This window comes from Maylandia zebra, linkage group LG23 (genome assembly GCF_041146795.1).
Source record: "Maylandia zebra isolate NMK-2024a linkage group LG23, Mzebra_GT3a, whole genome shotgun sequence".
NCBI classification, from domain to species: domain Eukaryota; kingdom Metazoa; phylum Chordata; class Actinopteri; order Cichliformes; family Cichlidae; genus Maylandia; species Maylandia zebra.
The window spans coordinates 26,803,217-26,822,277 of NC_135188.1; the positions used below are offsets into that span (position 1 = coordinate 26,803,217).

A 19,061-nucleotide genomic window follows, 5' to 3' on the forward strand; every position below is an offset into this window, starting at 1 on the left:
GGTCATTTCCTTCCACATATAGCTTTGCAAAAAATTGCATAAAAAGCACTTGCAGCAACAAAAACATAATATTCCAGAAACACGCTTTGCCGATCCGATCAGCTGTTCAGAACACTTCCTATGCTGGAGTAAATGTTAGCGCGAACTATCACATGTCCGCCATCGACTGCCAAAACCAGAAGTGACGTCATTTTCATGGGAAACATAGTTTTTCCCTACAGGGAATTTAATAAGATTTATTGTTGTTTATAAAAGTCATGTTTGACTTTATGCCTTTCTGTATGGTTCCTGGGATGCTTAGAACTCAAATTGCACTGCTGGAAATGGTTTATTTTGATGCACATGCGGTTTTGTTTTTGGTTTTTTTGCAAATTTGCATTATAATAATTATTTTCCTGGAGTATATAAAAATTGGTGTATCTCAAAAATGAAACTATGAAAACACTCAAAATAAATTCCTGTGGTTGGAAACTATTTTGTGCAACTTTTTGCATTTACAGTTTTGAGGGATAGACCTCTGAAATTTCTCTAACTAGAAATATGTAGAAAAACAAACAAAATAAAACAAAGATGATTCTCAATTTATTTTTTGTAGTTTATTGCACTTTTTTGCAATTTATGTAGTTACTATGGACTTAATACATACATATTTTTGAAATTTGGGATATAACGGTTGTATTGATGTATAGCAACTTGAAATGCTCCCAAAAACACTACAGTGTGTTTATTTAAAAAAAAAAAAAAAAAAAAAGAAAAAAAAAAGTGAGCTCTGGCGGACTTGGTTCTATGGTGGGCCTTAAAGGGTTAAGTCTTGAGTTGCATCTGCAGGTGTTCTTGAGGCCCTCTCCTCTCCGTGAACGTGGCATTTCGGCTTCATGCCTGGACAGCAAACTAGTTACTCTTAAAAACTTGTGGTGAAAATCTGTGTCAGACCTCACTTGGACATCACAGTTAGGGAAAATGTTTTATACAGTAATATGAGAGAGGGTGGGAAAATTGCATGAGAGCCTGCCTTGTAGTTGATGTACGGTATGTTCCTACCCTCATGTGTGATCTGCAGGTAGTGAACAAAGCCAGGTTGCAAAGAGTAGCTGGAGTCGCACGTGTTTTTATAATTCACGGCTTCTTGTTGGGGAAAACTTTGATATGTTTTGATGACATTTATCATCGAAGTAAAATGAACTCACTGTGGCGTTTCTTCAGGTAATCTGTGTCGGTGTACCGGATATCGACCCATTGTGGAAGGCTGCAGGACCTTCTGTCAGGTACACTCTAATTTAGGCAATTTTTTTCACATTTATATAAAAAGAGAGAAATGTGAGAACACGAGTATAAACAAATTGATACGTTGATGCCAACAGGAAGCCAACTGCTGCCAAGCCAATGGTGCTGCAAACTGCTGCCTCAATGGAGAGAAAAATGGTGATGAACCTGAGCAGGTGAACCTGAGTTTTTTTGGTTTGTTTGGTTTGTTTGTTTGTTTGTTTTTTGGGGGGGGGGGGGGGGGGTTCTCTTGTTTTCCTCTCATTTTACTGCTGCTGCTTTTAATGAAGCACATTCTTCTGACCTTTAACTGCTCAATCAAGCCATTAGCTTTGGTGTTGCTGTTCTTTTTATGCACTGCTCTTGAACACCTGATCAACAGTGTAACAGTCAGTTAAACTTCAAGGACATCAGTGTCCATCTTTATGCTGAGGGGACCCTGATTCATCAGAGTACAGGACAAAGCCCGGCTTTGTGTGGCCAGAGTGTGTAGGCAGCTCCTGGACGAAGCATTGATTGGCCTTCACGTTCCTCAGACCAAAAGCCACGTGAGAACCTCAGAGACTTAATGAGTCAGTGCCTCAAACACTGCCACGTGGAGCCACAGACAATTCAGGAGTTCAGTGATGGCCTTGCCTAGGTTTCAGAGGAGATTCAAGATTCTTTGGCACATGCATAGTTATACATGTGACAAAGCATGCAGTGAAATGTATCACGACACGCTGTGCAAAAAGGGAGAGAACATTATATACATGAAGTAAAAATGCTGTACGTTCTGGTTTAGGACCCGCATGACTTGGGGATAGAAGCTCCTCTTGAGTCTTTGTCCTTGCCTGGATGGTGCGGAACCTTCTGCCTGATTGCAGAAGTTGGAACAGATTGTTCCTGAGCCACCACAGTCTCTTTGGGAGCATGCTGAGGTTGTCAGGGGTGCATGAGGGCACACGGGGGTTAATCCGGGTTTATTTCTTTCTGTTTTCTTGTCTGCAGGAAAAGCCTCAGCTCTTTGACAAACTGGATCTTCTGCCATTGGATCCAACACAGGAGCTGATCTTCCCTCCAGAGCTGATTGTAAGTCATCAAAGGCAACACGAGGAAGGTCTTTAAAATTCACACTTACATCCTGGTTTGGTGCAGGAGTATCTAAAGCTCCAGTTAAACTATTGATGCTACAGTAATGTCCCTTTTCACTACAGCTGATGGCAGATACAACGAGCCCTCAAACACTCACCTTTCATGGGGAGAGGGTCACCTGGGTGTCTCCGGTTTCTCTGGAGGAGCTGATCCAGCTCAAGGCCAAACATCCCAAAGCTCCCCTGGTCATGGGCAACACCAACATAGGTCAGCAGAAAACACCCTCTGAGGTGTTTCTAACATGATTTAAAGAGTGGAAATGGAGAAAAGATTTTTCTTTGTCATTATTTGATCAAATTCAGGTTTCTAAACAAGATCAATTACTGGTTAGACTCCTGCTTTTATAAAGTGTATCGTTTTAACCCGCTGTATTTGCTTTGTGCTGAAGGTCCAGACATGAAGTTCAAAGGCATCCTACATCCGCTGATCATCTCTCCAACCAGAGTGAAGGGGCTGTTCGAGGTCTCTCAGACGCCACAGGGTGGGTAACCTACACCTTCAGCTGAGGCTCCAGCCCTCTGTTGGTGTTCATGCACAGGCAATGAGTTTATTTTAGGGTGTGCAAGAGGTATTTAAAGGAAAGATAAAGTTGGTTAATGTGCTTCCTCTCTGCAGGCGTTTGGGTGGGAGCGGGCTGCAGTTTGTCTGAGCTTCATTCTGTCTTGGAGAAGCTGGTTCCTCAGTTCCCGGAGGAGAAGACTGAGGTGTTCAGAGCACTGAACCGGCAGCTGGGGAACCTGGGAAGTGTGCAGATCCGAAACGTCGCTGTAAGGAGAAATCGCACATGTGCAATTGATTGTTATTATTTGTGTTTTACTTCATTTCTAGATTTATTTTCCCCCCTCCTCCACATCCTGTTTCCATCGCTTAAATTAACCCTTGCTGTAGCACTAACCAGCTGCTGTGAAAGAGTCCCATTTAATTTTAATTACAAAGAGCAAGAATTAAAAGATTCATAGGATTTTGTTTTAACATCATCCTGATGCAGGATCCTCAGTTGATATTTGCTCATATTTATTTGAACATTTAATACATCTTGTTTGAGATGTATTCATATTATTTGTAACTGGCACTGTGGTTTCTTGCTTATGGAACATAGACTTAAGTTTGAAGAACGTGGACTGCTGCTTTGTGGACACTGCATCAGTGCTGGTGCGTTCCTCTCACCACATGTTGCATTTTAGCCGAGGGCGAGCAGAAAAGGCTCATTGTTTTTGTGAAATATGAAACTCCCTGATGAAGGCTTGTGTGCAGAAGCCTGTTGGAGTTCATCCAGTTGAGCTTGACTAAAGCATGAGAATGAAGCCATTTTTAAATGATTTTTAAGCCTGTAATAATAATAATAATAATAATGGATTGGATTGATATAGCGCTTTTCAAGGCACCCAAAGCGCTTTACAATACCACTATTCATTCACTCTCACATTCACACACTGGTGGAGGCAGCTACAGTTGTAGCCACAGCTGCCCTGGGGCAGACTGACAGAAGCGAGGCTGCCATATCGCGCCATCGGCCCCTCTGGCCAACACCAGTAGGCAAGTAGGGTAAAGTGTCTTGCCCAAGGACACAACGACCAGGACAGAGAGCCCAGGGATCGAACCGGCAACCTTCCGGTTACAGATGCGATTCCCAACCCCCTGAGCCACGGTCGCCCATGTATGTACCCATCTATCTGTTTTCAATGTCACAGGGCCAACATGTAGACGACCGTTCATGCTCACATTGACATCTTTAGAATCACCAGTTAACCGAACACCGTGCATGTTTTTGGGGCTCTGGGAGGGAGTCGGAGTGAAACCACACAGACTTGGTAAGGACAAGCAAACTCCATGCAGAAAGACCCCCACTGTAGATTCTAATGCAGGACCTTCTTGCTGTGAGGCGATGGTGCAAGTATTGCTTTTGTTGCATATAAGCATTTTTTTTTTTTTTTTTTTTTTTTTTTTGCTGAGCTGTAGTGCTCTGCACTTATTCCAGAAGGTACTCTGAGCCCGTTGCTCATTTTACAGGGCCGATCTGTAATGGCTGCAGCTGCCGCGCACGGCTGTGACTGGGGTGTCAGGAACCGGTTAACAATAACCAGTCAAACAGTTGCTGCACAACATCAAAAAACCAACACCACATTTAAATTTCCCATAGAACTGAAAGTAAAAAGCTCCTAAGATGTTACGTTTCATGCATCGGTCTAACATTGTTTAAATGGTGCCTGAGTGGCCAAAGCTGAGGGCACAGCTGCTCTCATGCTAGCTCAGCCAGTGAAGGTCTACTGCAGATGATGAGGAATACTACTGCAATATAGTGAACGTTTCCTCATGGGTCAGACGTCATGCAAAAAATCAGCTAGACAAAGAAGAAATATCTTCGCTGTGGGCATGAGGGGGCACTGTAAGACAAAAAGAGGGCTGGCTTCAAAGAAACTAGAACTCAAAGCCTTGAATTAAAACTTAAACTGATTATAATCTCCTCTCGTTTCTGAGTACAAGTTTAATGTGTCTGCATTTAGTCTCTGGGAGGAAACATCGTGAGTGCGTACCCCAACTCGGACCTGAATCCCATTTTGGCTGCCGGCAACTGCAAAGTCAGCGTGATTTCCAGCGGTGAGTCAAAAAAAAAAAATATCAAGATGAGTGATGAATAAACAAACTGCAACTTGAACTCTATGAATTCACCAGGAGGAAGACGAGAGGTTCCCCTGAATCAGGACTTCTTCGTGGGATTTGGGAAAGTCATCCTGCAGCCGGAGGAGATTGTCGTCTCCGTTTTCATCCCCTTTTCCAGAAAGGTACACCAACTTTATTCTTTATTTGTAAGAACATGCTGCGTCTCCTCCACACTGGTGACACATATTTTACTGTGTGGCTGTGAGCGTCTGTCATAGATTATGTGCTAAAGAGAAAACGATTACTAGTGCTGCACCTCGTCTCACCTGCAGGGGGAGTTTGTTCAGGCTTTACGCCACGCACCGAGGAAGGAGGCCTCCTTCGCCACCGTGACAGCCGGGATGAGGGTGATGTTCTCAGAGAGCTCCAGAGTGGTTCAGGATGTCAGTATTTACTACGGAGGGATGGGCCCGACCACAGTCAGTGCAGCCAAAACCTGCCAGGCCATCATCAGGAGGTCTCTTTGTTTTCCCCTCAATTTCCGCTCTCTACTTTACTTCATTACTTTCTCACCTTGTGCTGATTTGCTTTTCTTCCCTTCAGGCCGTGGGACGACGAGACCCTCGGCCAAGCCTACGACATCCTTCTGGAAGAGCTGGCCCTCCCTCCTTCAGCTCCAGGAGGGAAGGTGGAGTTTCGTAGGTCTCTGACTCTTAGTCTGCTCTTCAAATTCTACCTGGAGGTCCTGCACAAGCTGAAAGCAATGGTAAAAAGAGATCTACTTTAAAGAAATAGTGCAGGGTAATGTGGTAAATCCAACTGACTTAAATGTGTTTTTACAGAATGTGATCACAGACGAGGTCCCTGAGAAGATACAACCTTTACCCAGAGAGATCCAACCTGGCCTGCAGGAGTTCCAGGTTACAAAATGGCTTTCAGAATGGTTTAACTCAAAAACAGATGTGCTTTCTTCATAAACACGACTACTTCCCCTTCCTCATCAGCCTGTCTCAAAGGACCAGAGTAACCACGATGCAGTAGGGCGTCCCATGATGCATCGGTCCGCCATCAGCCAGGCCACAGGCGAGGCTGTGTACTGCGATGACCTCCCAAAGATAGAGGGCGAGCTCTTCCTCATGGTGGTCACCAGCTCCCGACCACACGCTAAGATCACGTAAGCACCAAATGGCAACGCCAACAAGGAAAAGCCAAAAACTACAGTTCCTCTAATGGCCACAGGAGGTGTCTTGTTCATGATCACAAGTAATTATGGTCCCTTCACACAGGCAGCACTAAAAAGCAGATTCTTCTGTTGCTTGCACTGCATAATAGGTTTCCTGCTGTGTCAGCAGGACTTCCACAGGGCTGTGGACTGACATACATTTGCGCGAACAATAGAAATGCAAAATAATGGATGCATACAGGAAACATGAAGACCATGATCAGCTGCAAGGAAAGGCAGAGCAATGCAGCCAGATGGACACAGATTTGCTTAACCTTTAAAACGTTAGCCTTAAAACATGGCTTCCACATCAGCAATGCAAAGCTATCTAAAAACCTGTATTCTATCCAAAGACCACCAGATGGCGATAGCTGAGCGATGACCTCTAGGTTTTGTTGTGTGTGTGTGCTCCTGGTCATGCTTTGTTTCCAAAGACAGATGGTGTCACTAACAAAAAGACAGACAGCAGATCTGGCGATGTTAATACTTTCATTGGGAGTCACTGAGATTACAAGGCAGTGCATCAGGGGGCCAGATGATGGTTTGCACATATGCAGAGGAGGGATGGTGGATATTCTGGACATGGGATGTTAAAGAAAATCATGCCTGTGCAGTTATGAAGGAGTAAAGTTACATTTTGTCTCTGGCTGTAAAGATGTTTAATTCTGCTGTAAAGTCAGGCATTTTAACATGGGACTCTATGGCGACTGACTCATGCTTGGAGTCCGCCTCAAGTGGTCACTAGAGGAACTGCAGTGTTTGGCGCATTATTGTTGGTTTCACTTTTGCAATCAACATTAGGGTTGGGCGATATGTAAAAAAAAAAAAAAAAAAAAAAAAAATTCCAACCGGCAATTGTGAGTCCAGCAATCGTGGGCGATATATTCGCGTATGCGCAGACTTTTTGATGGGCGGAGCAATGTAATCATGCATGGTCATCACGATTAAATTTTTTTTTAAACACACTCGACCCATCTGGAGCACAGAACGGACGAACTCCCAAAATGCATTGACGGAGACATTTCAGGGATTTTGAGTCAGTCTGCGCTCCAGCTGGCTTAATTGTTAATCGCGTCAAGTCGTGTTAATTCGTAAAAAAAAAACACTAAAGAAAAAAGTTGCCAATGTTTTTTTTTTTTTTTTTGTTTTGTTTTGTTTTGTTTTGTTTTGTTTTTTTTGTTTGTTTTGTTTTTTTTTTGGGGGGGGTGTTTGGGCCAGATGAAAAAGGATGTAATCAAAGCAGTGTGCTGCTTGTGCAGACGTATAGTGCGAGCAAAGCACTCAAACACGACTAACTTACATGAGTATGTACGTGTCCACCATCCGGCTGAATATGCTTGGCTATCACCAGCTTCTGCAGCTCCATCAACAAGCATTTGGGCGCACTCTGAAGAGGGTGCAGTGGCTCGCAGTTGAAAGAGGGTGCTTTTAAAAAAAAATACACAAATTTTTATTTTTTTTGGGGGGGGGGTTCTGTTGACTGCTTCTATTAGCTCCATCATTCTTAGCAAACTCACTCATGGGCAAATAAATAAATCACCCTGGTAAACTTCTCAAACACGACTAACTTGCATGAGCGATTGGACTAATGTTCATCCAATCGCCCCACCCTAGTCAACATAGACAAACTTCACTTTGGAGCTTTTGAGTTTAATTATCTTTAAATAACGAGCTTTAGTGCATTTACATTAGGAAAAAGAGGCTCTTTCTGGTGTTTTCATGCTGATATTTTGATGTTTGCTGTCTGACAGAGGGCTGGATGTGAGCGAAGCCCTACAGCTTCCCGGCGTTGTCGACGTCATCACAACCAAAGACATTCCCGGGAAGAAAGTCCGCACATTTTGCGGCTATAATGAGGAGCTGCTTGCCGAGAGCGAGGTAGAGCCTTCTGCGCACCCGCTGCTCTTTACTCACATTTAAACACTAATGGGGAAATTACGACACTCACCATATCTGCAGGTGTCGTGCATCGGTCAGATGATATGTGCGGTGGTCGCCGACACAAAGGCGCACGCCAAACGAGGAGCAGCAGCTGTAAAGATCAGCTATGAAGACCTGCCCGATCCCATTTTCACCATCGAGGTTTGACTTTTTACCCTTTGAGCATCTGCATCATGGGGAATACTATAGTTTGAGTAGTAAAACTGTTTCTGTTCCTTTACATCGGGGTGTTTTGCTCTGTTTTTTGATAATTCACTGGAGAAAATGCTAAAAGTGCAGATGGGTAAACTTTTCAACGTCACACTTTTTGTGACAGGAAGCCGTCGAGAAGTCATCTTACTTTGAACCACGACGTTTGCTTCAGAGGGGAAATGTGACTGAAGCCTTTAAAACTGTCGACAAGGTTTATGAAGGTAAAAGTTGTTTGAGAACAACGTCTGCTTTTTCTTTTTAAACTCTGCATGTTTTCTCCTCAGGGGAGATTCGAATTGGAGGCCAGGAGCATTTCTACATGGAGACGCAGAGCATGCTGGTGGTTCCCGTCGGCGAGGAGATGGAGTTCAACGTTTACATCTCCACTCAGTGGCCAACTTTGATTCAGGTAAACGGAGCAGGTGTGTGTCAGTGAACCTGAGAGTTACTCAGTGAGTAATGGCTCACCAGTGCTCACATGTTGAACATAAAAGACAAGTCAGAGCTGCAGGTGGGTTGGATCTCTCTGTGCAGGATGCTGTTGCCGAGACATTGAACATCGCATCCAACAGAGTCACTTGTCATGTCAAAAGAGTGGGCGGAGCCTTTGGAGGGAAGGTCACCAGAACCTCAGTTTTGGCTTCTATCACCTCGGTGGCTGCTTGGAAGTGAGTCCAAAGGATTAGCAAGTCTTTCACACAGGCTGGTCGGTAACCTCCAAGCCACAAATATCTGACAGAGGCCGTTCACTTTCAAAGTAAAAGGTCTACGTTACCAAAGCAATTGCAAGTAGGTTTTTGTTTCAGCACCATCTCTGTAGCCACTGGCCAACTAGTGGGGAATACAGCAATTTCCTTAACAGCTGGCAGTTGCTAAGGGTCGCTTACCTTCACTCTCTGGACCTGTGTTACTGAGGCCTGAAGAGACATTAATAAAGAAAAAGAAGCTGGAAAGTTCTTACATTTTGTTTTCTTTTATTATAACTGTTTAAAGGACCAATCGTGCCGTCCGCTGTGTCCTGGAGCGCGGCGAGGACATGCTCATTACAGGAGGCCGACATCCCACCCTGGGAAAATATAAGGTACAACCAAGCGCACAGGATATACCTTCTAATTTTTTAGGTGTTGCCCACTGTTTTGATTTTATTTTATTTATTTAGTTTTTAAGAAAATTACTTTTGAATTTCAAATATACTTGGTATCGTTATTTATTGGTTAGGATTCTGAGTGTTTTGTGTGAGGGGAGCCTTCCAGCGCTTTAATTATTCAAACAGTGTGATGTAAGACAGAACCAAGGTGCAGCAGAGTCTGCAGAGAGGTTTGTGTTTGTCTCTCAGCTGTAAAGGCTGATGTGGTATTGTCTGCACTCTACCGAGCAGGCGTGAAACGTGGATGCCTAAGTTTGTGACTCCAGTAACTCAAAGAAGCGATGTAGGAGTTTTAAATCAATACCATAGGTGTATCTACTAGGAGGTTGAGCGGTAGCTCCAGTATTTTTTGTAAAGAGTTGTCTTACATTTCTTACTTTCTTGGTGGTTTACAAATGTGGGCTTTAAAGGATTTCATCTTCAGTTTTGAAAGGTTGTGACCAAAAGATCTTTAAACTTTTTAGTTTTAAAGGCGTTGTTGACTTGTGTTCGTCATCATCCTGGGAGTTGACTGCTGTTTGTTTCAGGTGGGTTTCATGAATGATGGGAAGATTGTTGCTGCAGATTTCCAGTTCTTTGCCAACAGTGGCAACACTGTAGATGAGTCTCCCTTGGTAAGTGGAAAAAGGAAATGCTACTGGAGATAAATGTAAGTGAAACGCCAAAGAACGTAAGAGTGGATTTTGTGGTGTTTGCAGGTTGCTGAGAAGATGGTCCTCCACATGGACACCGCGTACAACATCCCCAATCTGCGAGGTCGCGGCACCGCATGCAAGACCAACCTGCCATCAAACACTGCCTTCAGGGGCTTTGGGGTGCCCCAGGGCCTGCTGATCGTGGAGAACATGATCAACGACGTTGCCATGGTGTTGGGATGCCCCGCCGACAAGGTTCCGCCCCAACCTCTCCTGCCACGAGCTCGACCGGGTTTACAAAACAGCATCTAATTAAATGTTTAAAATCCTTCATCAGATTCGGGAGATGAACATGTACAGGGGCCCTTCGACCACCCACTACAAGTTTGAGTTCAACCCCGAGAACTTGCTGCGCTGCTGGGAAGAGTGCAAGCGCCGGTCTGACTACAGTGCCCGCCGTGGCGCCATCGAGCAGTTTAACGAGCAGAACCGCTGGAAGAAGAGGGGGATTTCCATCATCCCCATCAAATATGGCATCGCCTTTTCAGATGGCTTCCTTAATCAGGTCTGATCTTATTCTGTCCCCGCAGGCTTGGAGTTTCCAGAGTTTTGTGCTCATGTTCACAAGTTTTTGCTGATGTGAAAGTCAGCAAAAACTTTGCCTTCATTGTTGGCGCCATACAAAAAGAAGCCATATCTAGTAATAGATCATGCAAAAGGGCATGGAGAGAGCTGCACAACACTGCATGACACCCTGTGATGTCACAATGACTCCGTGAAGTCTTGCAGAATGACACACTGCAAGAATATATCTTAGATTTTTACAGCTTACAGAAGCCAAAGAGCCAATTCTGCTCAAGTCCTGTGTGTAAAGACAAGAGCCTGTTTCAGGGTCTTTGTGTTTGTGTTTTTTGGGTATTTTTTTTTTTCTTTGTAGTTGTTACTGCTGTGGCTGCGCGACTGCAGGTTGCATGCAGTCAGCTCAGTAGCCGCTTGCTTCTGTTTAGTTCAGTTTTGTTTGTGGCAGGCTGCAGCTTTGGTCCACATCTACAAAGACTGTTCGGTTCTGGTGAGTCACGGTGGGACGGAGATGGGTCAGGGAGTCCACACGAAAATGCAGCAGGTACTGTGTGAAGCACCTCACTGGAAACGACAAAAAAATGTGTATATAACAAAATATCATGTATTTGTGTATTTAAAAAAAAAAAAAAAAAAAAAAAAAAAAAAAAAATGCACTCCAAAAGTTTAACTTAAATTAATTAGTGTTAATGTATGCATGTAAAAATCTTATAAATATAATAAGAAACACATGTTGAGCTATATAAATGTACAATGTAAATATATAAATGGAGTACATGGGGGAAAAAAATAGCACGTCGAGATGTATAAATTAGGAATATGTTAAAAATAGTTAAATAATAAAATCATTTTGTGCATCAAAATCAAGAAATAAGCATAAAAAGACTTAAAGAATCACACGATAAATGCATTTATTTTAATGCTATTTAAAAGATAAGAAGACAATTGTTGGGTGGATTAAAACAACAACAGCTTAACGGTATTGCTGCATATTACATTAGAGCCTTCCAGTTTAATGTTTAACACCATTATATTTGGATAATCTGCGTGAGATAACTGTAGCACTGAAAACATGTGAAGGCAGCACACTGGTGAAGCGGTAGACACGATTTTTATTTTTACCTGCTTACAAAGGTTTACCTCCCGTTATGCTCGCTTCCACCATCGTTTTGCCACAAATGCAAAAAGGGCACCAATTCTAATTTATCCGCCACTGAAAATAGTTCCCGAGAGTTGCACTGTTTGAGGTGCAAATTTCACCGGCCAGGTCGCACCACGGGACATCTGTGGCTGCAATGAGCAGGTGTTAATTATTAGCTTATGTATCAGAAATGTTCAGTAAACTATTTTTGGCTTTTGGGGGGGTTTGGTTGTAGTTTTGAGACATTTGCAGATATTGACGTTACGAGGATGAACATTAAAAATACTGTAAAGTTTGTGTCACTGCTGTTTTCGTTTTGTTGGTCTGTCTTTGGCCAGATTTGTGCTTCAGTATTATTACAAAAAAGCAGAAAAACACCAGATTTATGCCTTTCGGGGTCTGGCTTTTTCTGTTTGTTAGATTGCGAGCCGGGAGCTTCACATCCCGCCCTCAAAGATCTACATCAGTGAAACCAGCACCAACACCGTTCCCAACACTTGCCCATCTGCTGCGTCCTTTGGTACCGATGCTAACGGCATGGCGGTCAAAGATGCCTGCCAGATTCTGTACCAGCGACTGGAGCCAATCAGAAAGAAGAACCCCAAAGGAACCTGGGAGAGCTGGGTACGAAAATCCTTGAATGATGTTGTTAGATTTGGAGCATTTAAATAACATAACTTTTCTTTGAACGCAGGCCAATAAAGCATTTATGGAGAAGATCAGTTTGTCAGCGACTGGATTTTACAAGTATGATAGAAATCTCCCCCCACACCCATAATGGATGAAGTAGCAGTAAGTGACTGTATCTTCCTGTTTGTCCTCAGAGGTCCTGACCTTTACGTCGACTGGGACAAGATGGAGGGCCAGCCTTATGCTTACTACACCTACGGAGTGAGCTGCTCTGAGGTGGAGCTGGATTGCCTCACCGGAGAATACAGGGTCTGTCTGAACGGTCTCGACTCTGAATGCCACTTGCTGCAAACAGAAGGAATATTGCCAGAAAATAAAGGAATCCTTTTTTAGTTTTCTTTTCATGTTTGTGCTTCTTGCAGACGTTGAGGACTGACATCGTAGTGGATATCGGCAAAAGTGTGAACCCATCTGTGGACATGGGCCAGGTCAGACCTACGGCCATTTTACATCTTTGCATGACTGCCTGGCAGTTGTTTCAGTGTCATTAACCAACACAATGTAAACAGCATGAAAAAGACTGGAGCCAGAATTTGTGTTCTTGAGAAATAGTTCTCTGGGCTTTCTGAAGGTCTGCCAGAGCAGTAAAATCATACCTGCACAGAAAAACACACAGTGGAGCACTATCAGTCATGGATTGGCCTCCCAACAGCCCGGACCTCAACATTATTGAAGCAGTGTGGGATCATGTTGACAGAGAACATAACAAAAGGCAGAAACATCCAAAGAAGAGCTTTGAATGTCCTTCAAGAAGCCTGGAGAACTATTCCTGAAGACTACTTAAAGACTAGGGCTGAGTATCGTCACTGATTTCTAGAATCGATTCGATTCCGATTCAAAAGGTCCTGAATCGATTAGATTCAGTTTGATTTGAATCTGGGAAATTTTGCCTCAGACAGTCAGAAATATTATAATTCAGATCAGTACATTTACATATTTTTGTATCTATAAAAAGGAAGCTGACACTCGCAAGACTTTATCAAAGGTGTGAGCGTCACAGCAGAGGCCTTTGTGTCAAAGTAGCTGAAGATAAAACACAGAAAAACATGAGGGCAATTTTCCTGGCCTGGGATTTTATAAAAATATTCTGCAGTACATCAAAAACGAAAGAAAACCATTAATCAGCTTATGAACATTACCTCTGAAGTTACAGTGGTTTTATTAGAGACACGGCTGAGCGTTTTGCATTTTGTATAATTTTACAAAGTTTAAATCTGTTCAGTATAGAACAGCAGAAATTAGGTTTTCTTTTTGGAAGTGAGTAAAAGGAAAAGGAAAAAAACATCGGCCGACAGCGCTGTAAACAACAGTCTTGTGCGTAACAAGCAAGCGAATAATGCAGAAAACAGATTTCAGGGATAGACGGGAAACTGTTCTTGAAGTACAGAGAGGGAGAGAGAGAGAGCTGTGCATGAAGTGTGGGTTGTTTTTTTTTGTTTGTTTGTTTTTTTTGTTGTTTTTTTGTGGTGGATGCAAAACAGTAAAAGTCAGAGGGAATTCAAAACGATGTTTATGTGAAGCTTAGTTTGGATCTTCTTTTGCTGCTGGTTCAGTCAATATTGTTTGGAGAGAGATCAAACTAACAGCTTTAGAATCGGCGTAAACACAAAGCGCGGACCCGCCAAAACATCAGAATCAGCGAGCTGTCGGCTTTCAGCCCCGACCGTGTCCGTGCCATCGGTGAGAAAGCCACATCTCACTGATTTTGATCCGCGGGTCCGCGCTTTGTGTTTACGTCTTTGTGCAGAACCCGTGTAGCTGCTCTCATTTACCGTTTTAAATGTTTGGTGGTTGTCAAAATTTTGTGACGTTTCACCTGAGATTCTGGAATTTTGGGCAAAATACATTTGTATAAAACAATCGATTCAGGATTTTAATGAATTGATATCACGTTATCCAAGCCAGAATCCATCATTAAAACCCACCCTTATTAAAGACACGACAAACCTAAGAGAGTTCAGAATGTGCTGAAGAATAAAGGTGGTCACACCAAATAAGTAATTCAGTTCAAATTATTATATAGTGCCAAATCAGAACAGCAATCCCCTCAAGGTGCTTTATATTGTAAGATAAAGACCCTACAATAATGCATTGAAACCCTCAGCAATCAAACAACCCACTGTGGGTAAGCACTTGGTGTAAATGGAAAAGAAAAGACTTGCTTTTTAACAGGGAGAAAACTCTGGCAGAACCAGGTTCGCGGAGGGCTGTCTGCAACCAAACCATGGCAATTTTAATCATTTAAAAAGGGGGAACCAGAGGTCCAGAGCCAAAAGTTACCTGAGCTGACCTTCAGGTTTGTTAGAACTGTTCAAACCCCCCCAGTCGATATGTATACTCAAGCCCGTTTGCACGGTTCAGTAAGTGGCTGCACCCATTTCACCCAGTGTTTTAAAACCTGAACAGCTGAATTTAGTTAAGTAAAAAAACAACTTTTAGCAGAGCGTAGTAATTAACGTCTCTCTCCTTGATTTCTTCCCTTCTCTCAGATTGAGGGAGCGTTCATGCAGGGTTTGGGTCTCTACACTCTGGAGGAGCTGAAGTTTTCTCCCTTCGGGCTGCTGTACACTCGAGGACCGTCTCAGTACAAGATCCCGGCGGTCTGCGATGTGCCGCTGCAGTTTAACGTCTACCTGCTGCCCGACTCTGACAACCCCTACGCCATCTACTCTTCAAAGGTCAGACACAAGGAGGAAGATTACTTCCAAACACCTCAGTCTTTTAGTTTTCTATTGTACTTGGTGCGTTGCTGATTTTCGTCTCCTGTGCAGGGTATTGGAGAACCCACCCTCTTCTTGGGCAGTTCGGTGTTCTTCGCCATCAAAGACGCCGTGGCTGCTGCTCGCTCCGATTCTGGTTTGAAGGGACCCTTTTCTCTAAACTCCCCTGCAACACCAGAGAGGGCCTGCTTAGCCTCTGCCTCCCCATTCACTCAGAAGGTAACTACACATGTCAGCTACACAATCTGGAGTTCGCCTAAACGGGACAGTTTGTAAACTTCAGGTCCTGTAACTGTAAATTTATGCTTACAGACAGGAAAGGTCGAGGAGTTCAGCTGTCACATAAACTTTAAGCACATTCTGCTCATATTAATGAGAGGCCACTGTGAGTGATGGCAGGAAGCTCATACCTGTGGGAATGATGATGGTGTGCAGAACTGTTTTGAAGACCAAAACTTTACACATTAATTCCTATTCTTTTTGTTTCCAGGTTCCAGCCAGCAAACCAGGGTCTTTCAAGCCGTGGGCCTTGGACATCTGAGACTGAATCAAACTAAAGATTTTAAACTAATCATTTTTAGCTAATATCAGGTGAAATTCACTTAGAGTAGCAAAAAATACCAGCCGCGGGGCAAAGGTGCTTTTAATCCACTTCAGTGTTTAACACCTTTACAGATTTTATTGTATCATTGAATTTAAGATTTCAGAAGCTAAACACAAATCACTGCGATGCACACGTCACACCTACCCACTGAGTCAAATACACACGGTTAACGCTGTTGTGCAGTCAAATTTCCTTTGATTTAAGACTGCATGTTTCACTTGCACAGAATCTGTCCGATGATCATTTCTCTTCTTTTTCTTTTTTTGTGGTGGTCCACCACATGCACAGTGCAGTTAGTTTTTAATCTTTTATAGATATCTTTTTTTAGTTATTCTGTTACCAAATGTAACCAGAATTGTGGCCACTCGAGTGGGTTTCAGCCCGCAGACGTGTTCCTCATTTTTATTAATTTTAAACACAAAGAATCAACATTGTGATTGAATTAGATTTTCAGAATCAGAATCAGAATACTTTATTGATCCCTGGGGGAAATTATTTTTTGTTACAGTGCTCCATTTTAAACCAACATTAAGACAAGACAGACAATACGCTAACTAAGAATAGTACAATATATACATATATATACATACATACATACATAAGTCACTTATAAATAAATATTTGGAAAAGAAACATGTGTAGTTGTAGCAGCAAACAGTGTGTTAAGTGGATGCGTTGTACAGGGAGATGGCCACAGGCAGGAATGATTTCCTGTGTCGTTCAGTGGTGCTTTTCGGTAATCTCAGATTTATTCTGTGTTATGGGAAATGCTCTGCCAATCAAAAATATACGTGAATGAGGTCGCTTTCTTGTTACCCGGAAGCATATGGCGCAGAGGAACGCGCACTCAAAAACGGATCCCAACAAATTGGTGCTTTTGCAAATACGTTTGCTGATAGTAACACCATGTGATTCAGCTAATAACACAGGGATTTCATCATTTGTGAAGCCAGGCTGAAAACACTCAGCAATCTGTGCATTCACGACTGGATGTAATACCGGTAGCTTAGCTGTAGCATTTGTAGCTGAGGGCTTCAGCTTCCGGGTAACAAGGAAATGACGTCATTCACGTAGATTACTGATTGGCAGCGCTAACTCGAAATTTCGAGTTGCTTTTCTCAGAATATTGAGTTAATAAATCGGAATTTTGAGAAAATAACTCGGAATTTTGAGTTATGGATCTTTTTTTTTTTTTTTTTTTTTTTTTTTTAAGTGGCGGAAACAGGCTTCCATAAATGTGAGACGATCGTCCACTTGATCTTTGGTTTTGTCTGAAGGCATTGATTTGTTTTGTGCTTGAATGCTTGATTTAGAAGGGAAAACATAAATTATGTTTAATAAAGCAAAGAAAATCCACCTTTTGTCTCTGTAAAACTAAGGATGAACTCAAAGTCACTTTAGAGACTAAGGCCATGCTGACTGGTACACGAGGATGATCACACCACAAGGATGATCTTCACTGGCTACAGCTGTTGTGCTGCTCATTAAAAGAAATGCCTAATCAGCCACTCACATGGCAGCAACTCTGCATGTTTAGGGACGTAGATGTGGTCAAGACGACCTGCTGGACTCCAAACAGAGCATCAGAATGGAGAAAAAATGTGATATAAGTGGCTTTGACTGTGGTGTGGTGGTTCTGCATATTTGAGCAGCTGCTGCTCTGCTCTTCCACACAACCATCGTAAACCTATCATAAATACAAATACTTTTTTTTCTCTTTTCTTTCTTAAATTCTGCCATATTTGCCTATAACTAAAATATTTCTGTATATCAGGCAAATAACAAACTGAAGTCATGTTATATTACTAAAGTTTACCTGGCACAGTGTGAGAAATTAGTGAAGCACAACATTCAACCTCTAAGAAAATGATTTTCTTTAGGAATGTAGATAAATAACTGTAATTTGGCATCTTATTAGTTTTTATAAAAGTAAATTAAAATTTTTTTTTAGGGTGAAGTATTTCAATTAAAGAGCTTACAGAATAACATTTGTAATGGATTACTCACTACAGACGCTCTAACTGGGTTACTGGATTATTTGAAGGCAAAACTTTTATGTAACACAGACACTTGTGATTTATCGGAACAATACAACGTTTTTTTTTTTTTGTTTTGTTTTTTGTCTTTGGCTGAAACTTAATTAGAACAGCAGAATTTGTGTGTGTGTGTGTGTGTGCGTGCGTGCGCATCAAAGCTGGAAGTAGCAACTGCACTATCCTCGGGTGATTTCTGAATTCTGCATTTTGACGCTTTTTGTTTGCTGCCATCCTGTGTTTTGTTTGTTTTTCTGCACTAGAAAACACTGCATTTGAGTGATACTTTATTCAGCAGTTAGCTAGCTAGTTGGTAAGTTGCATCCATAAGCTGTACAGTATTACTTGTACAGTAATTGAATTTCATTCACCAACACTGCGTGATGGTGTTTGCCTCACAGCAAGTTGGATTATTTCTTTGATAATTATGTTAAAAAGGCTCAAATATGGCTGAATTGGCAACACAAAGGCTCGTTTCACCCTGTACCCAAAACACATCCTCATGATTCCCAAGACCTTTGGGAAAACATCCCGTGGACTGACTAGGCAAAAGCTGAACTTTTCTGGAAGGTTTGAGTCCCATTACATCAGACATAAAACAACTTCACAGCAACAGTGTGATGGTCTGGGGCTGCTCTGCTGCTTCAGGATGAGTTGCTGTAATTGATGGAACCATGAATTCTGCTCTCTACTAGAAAATCCTGAATGAGAATGTCTGAGCATTAGTTCATGCCCTGAAGATCAAGAGCACTTGAGTTCTGCAGCAGGACAATGACCAGAAACACACCAGTGCAAAAGTAAAAAATAAAAATCGAGGTTTTGGTGTGATCGGACACTGATAAAGGGAAAAATGTTAGAATATGTAGGGAACATGAAAGGGAATGTAATTTCACCTGGAAATATCAATCATATGTTTATTGTGTGCATATATGTGTATATGATAAATTAATAAATGAACCTATATGTAGTGTGTTTGGGTCTGTGAGCTATTTTCACTGTTTACCAAAAGGAAATTAGTTTCTTTTTTTATTTTAGCCACAGAATACTTCCCTTTGGGTGATTTTCCATGAAGAACAAATCGACTAACACATTTTCAGAGACTTCAAGCCTTATGCATTTATATCACACAGGTGGTGTTCATGCCATAAAGGTATGGAGG

The 19,061-nt window shown here is 42.3% G+C and overlaps 1 protein-coding gene across 2 annotated transcripts in view; it reads left to right on the forward strand.

Annotated features, from left to right (window-relative positions):
* Window positions 1–18,870, forward strand: part of aox6 (aldehyde oxidase 6) — a 37,090-nt gene extending 18,220 nt beyond the window's left edge. Inside the window, exons 6-34 of one of the 2 annotated variants that reach the window (XM_004563321.6) lie at window positions 1,204–1,265; window positions 1,362–1,439; window positions 2,254–2,334; window positions 2,460–2,604; window positions 2,786–2,878; window positions 3,013–3,164; window positions 4,902–4,995; window positions 5,071–5,180; window positions 5,331–5,515; window positions 5,602–5,764; window positions 5,841–5,918; window positions 6,003–6,172; window positions 7,972–8,098; window positions 8,180–8,302; window positions 8,478–8,574; window positions 8,638–8,762; window positions 8,888–9,021; window positions 9,347–9,434; window positions 10,028–10,114; window positions 10,199–10,390; window positions 10,473–10,700; window positions 11,163–11,258; window positions 12,276–12,479; window positions 12,550–12,602; window positions 12,680–12,794; window positions 12,908–12,973; window positions 15,035–15,223; window positions 15,317–15,484; window positions 15,756–18,870. In XM_004563321.6, coding sequence (XP_004563378.3) covers window positions 1,204–1,265; window positions 1,362–1,439; window positions 2,254–2,334; window positions 2,460–2,604; window positions 2,786–2,878; window positions 3,013–3,164; window positions 4,902–4,995; window positions 5,071–5,180; window positions 5,331–5,515; window positions 5,602–5,764; window positions 5,841–5,918; window positions 6,003–6,172; window positions 7,972–8,098; window positions 8,180–8,302; window positions 8,478–8,574; window positions 8,638–8,762; window positions 8,888–9,021; window positions 9,347–9,434; window positions 10,028–10,114; window positions 10,199–10,390; window positions 10,473–10,700; window positions 11,163–11,258; window positions 12,276–12,479; window positions 12,550–12,602; window positions 12,680–12,794; window positions 12,908–12,973; window positions 15,035–15,223; window positions 15,317–15,484; window positions 15,756–15,806 — 3,554 coding nt within the window. In that variant the 3' untranslated portion in view covers window positions 15,807–18,870. Of the gene's footprint in view, window positions 1–1,203; window positions 1,266–1,361; window positions 1,440–2,253; window positions 2,335–2,459; window positions 2,605–2,785; window positions 2,879–3,012; window positions 3,165–4,901; window positions 4,996–5,070; window positions 5,181–5,330; window positions 5,516–5,601; window positions 5,765–5,840; window positions 5,919–6,002; window positions 6,173–7,971; window positions 8,099–8,179; window positions 8,303–8,477; window positions 8,575–8,637; window positions 8,763–8,887; window positions 9,022–9,346; window positions 9,435–10,027; window positions 10,115–10,198; window positions 10,391–10,472; window positions 10,701–11,162; window positions 11,259–12,275; window positions 12,480–12,549; window positions 12,603–12,679; window positions 12,795–12,907; window positions 12,974–15,034; window positions 15,224–15,316; window positions 15,485–15,755 lie in introns of those variants that run through there. The other variant, XR_013095807.1, reaches the window with a different exon arrangement.
* The last annotated feature ends 191 nt before the right edge of the window (window positions 18,871–19,061 follow it).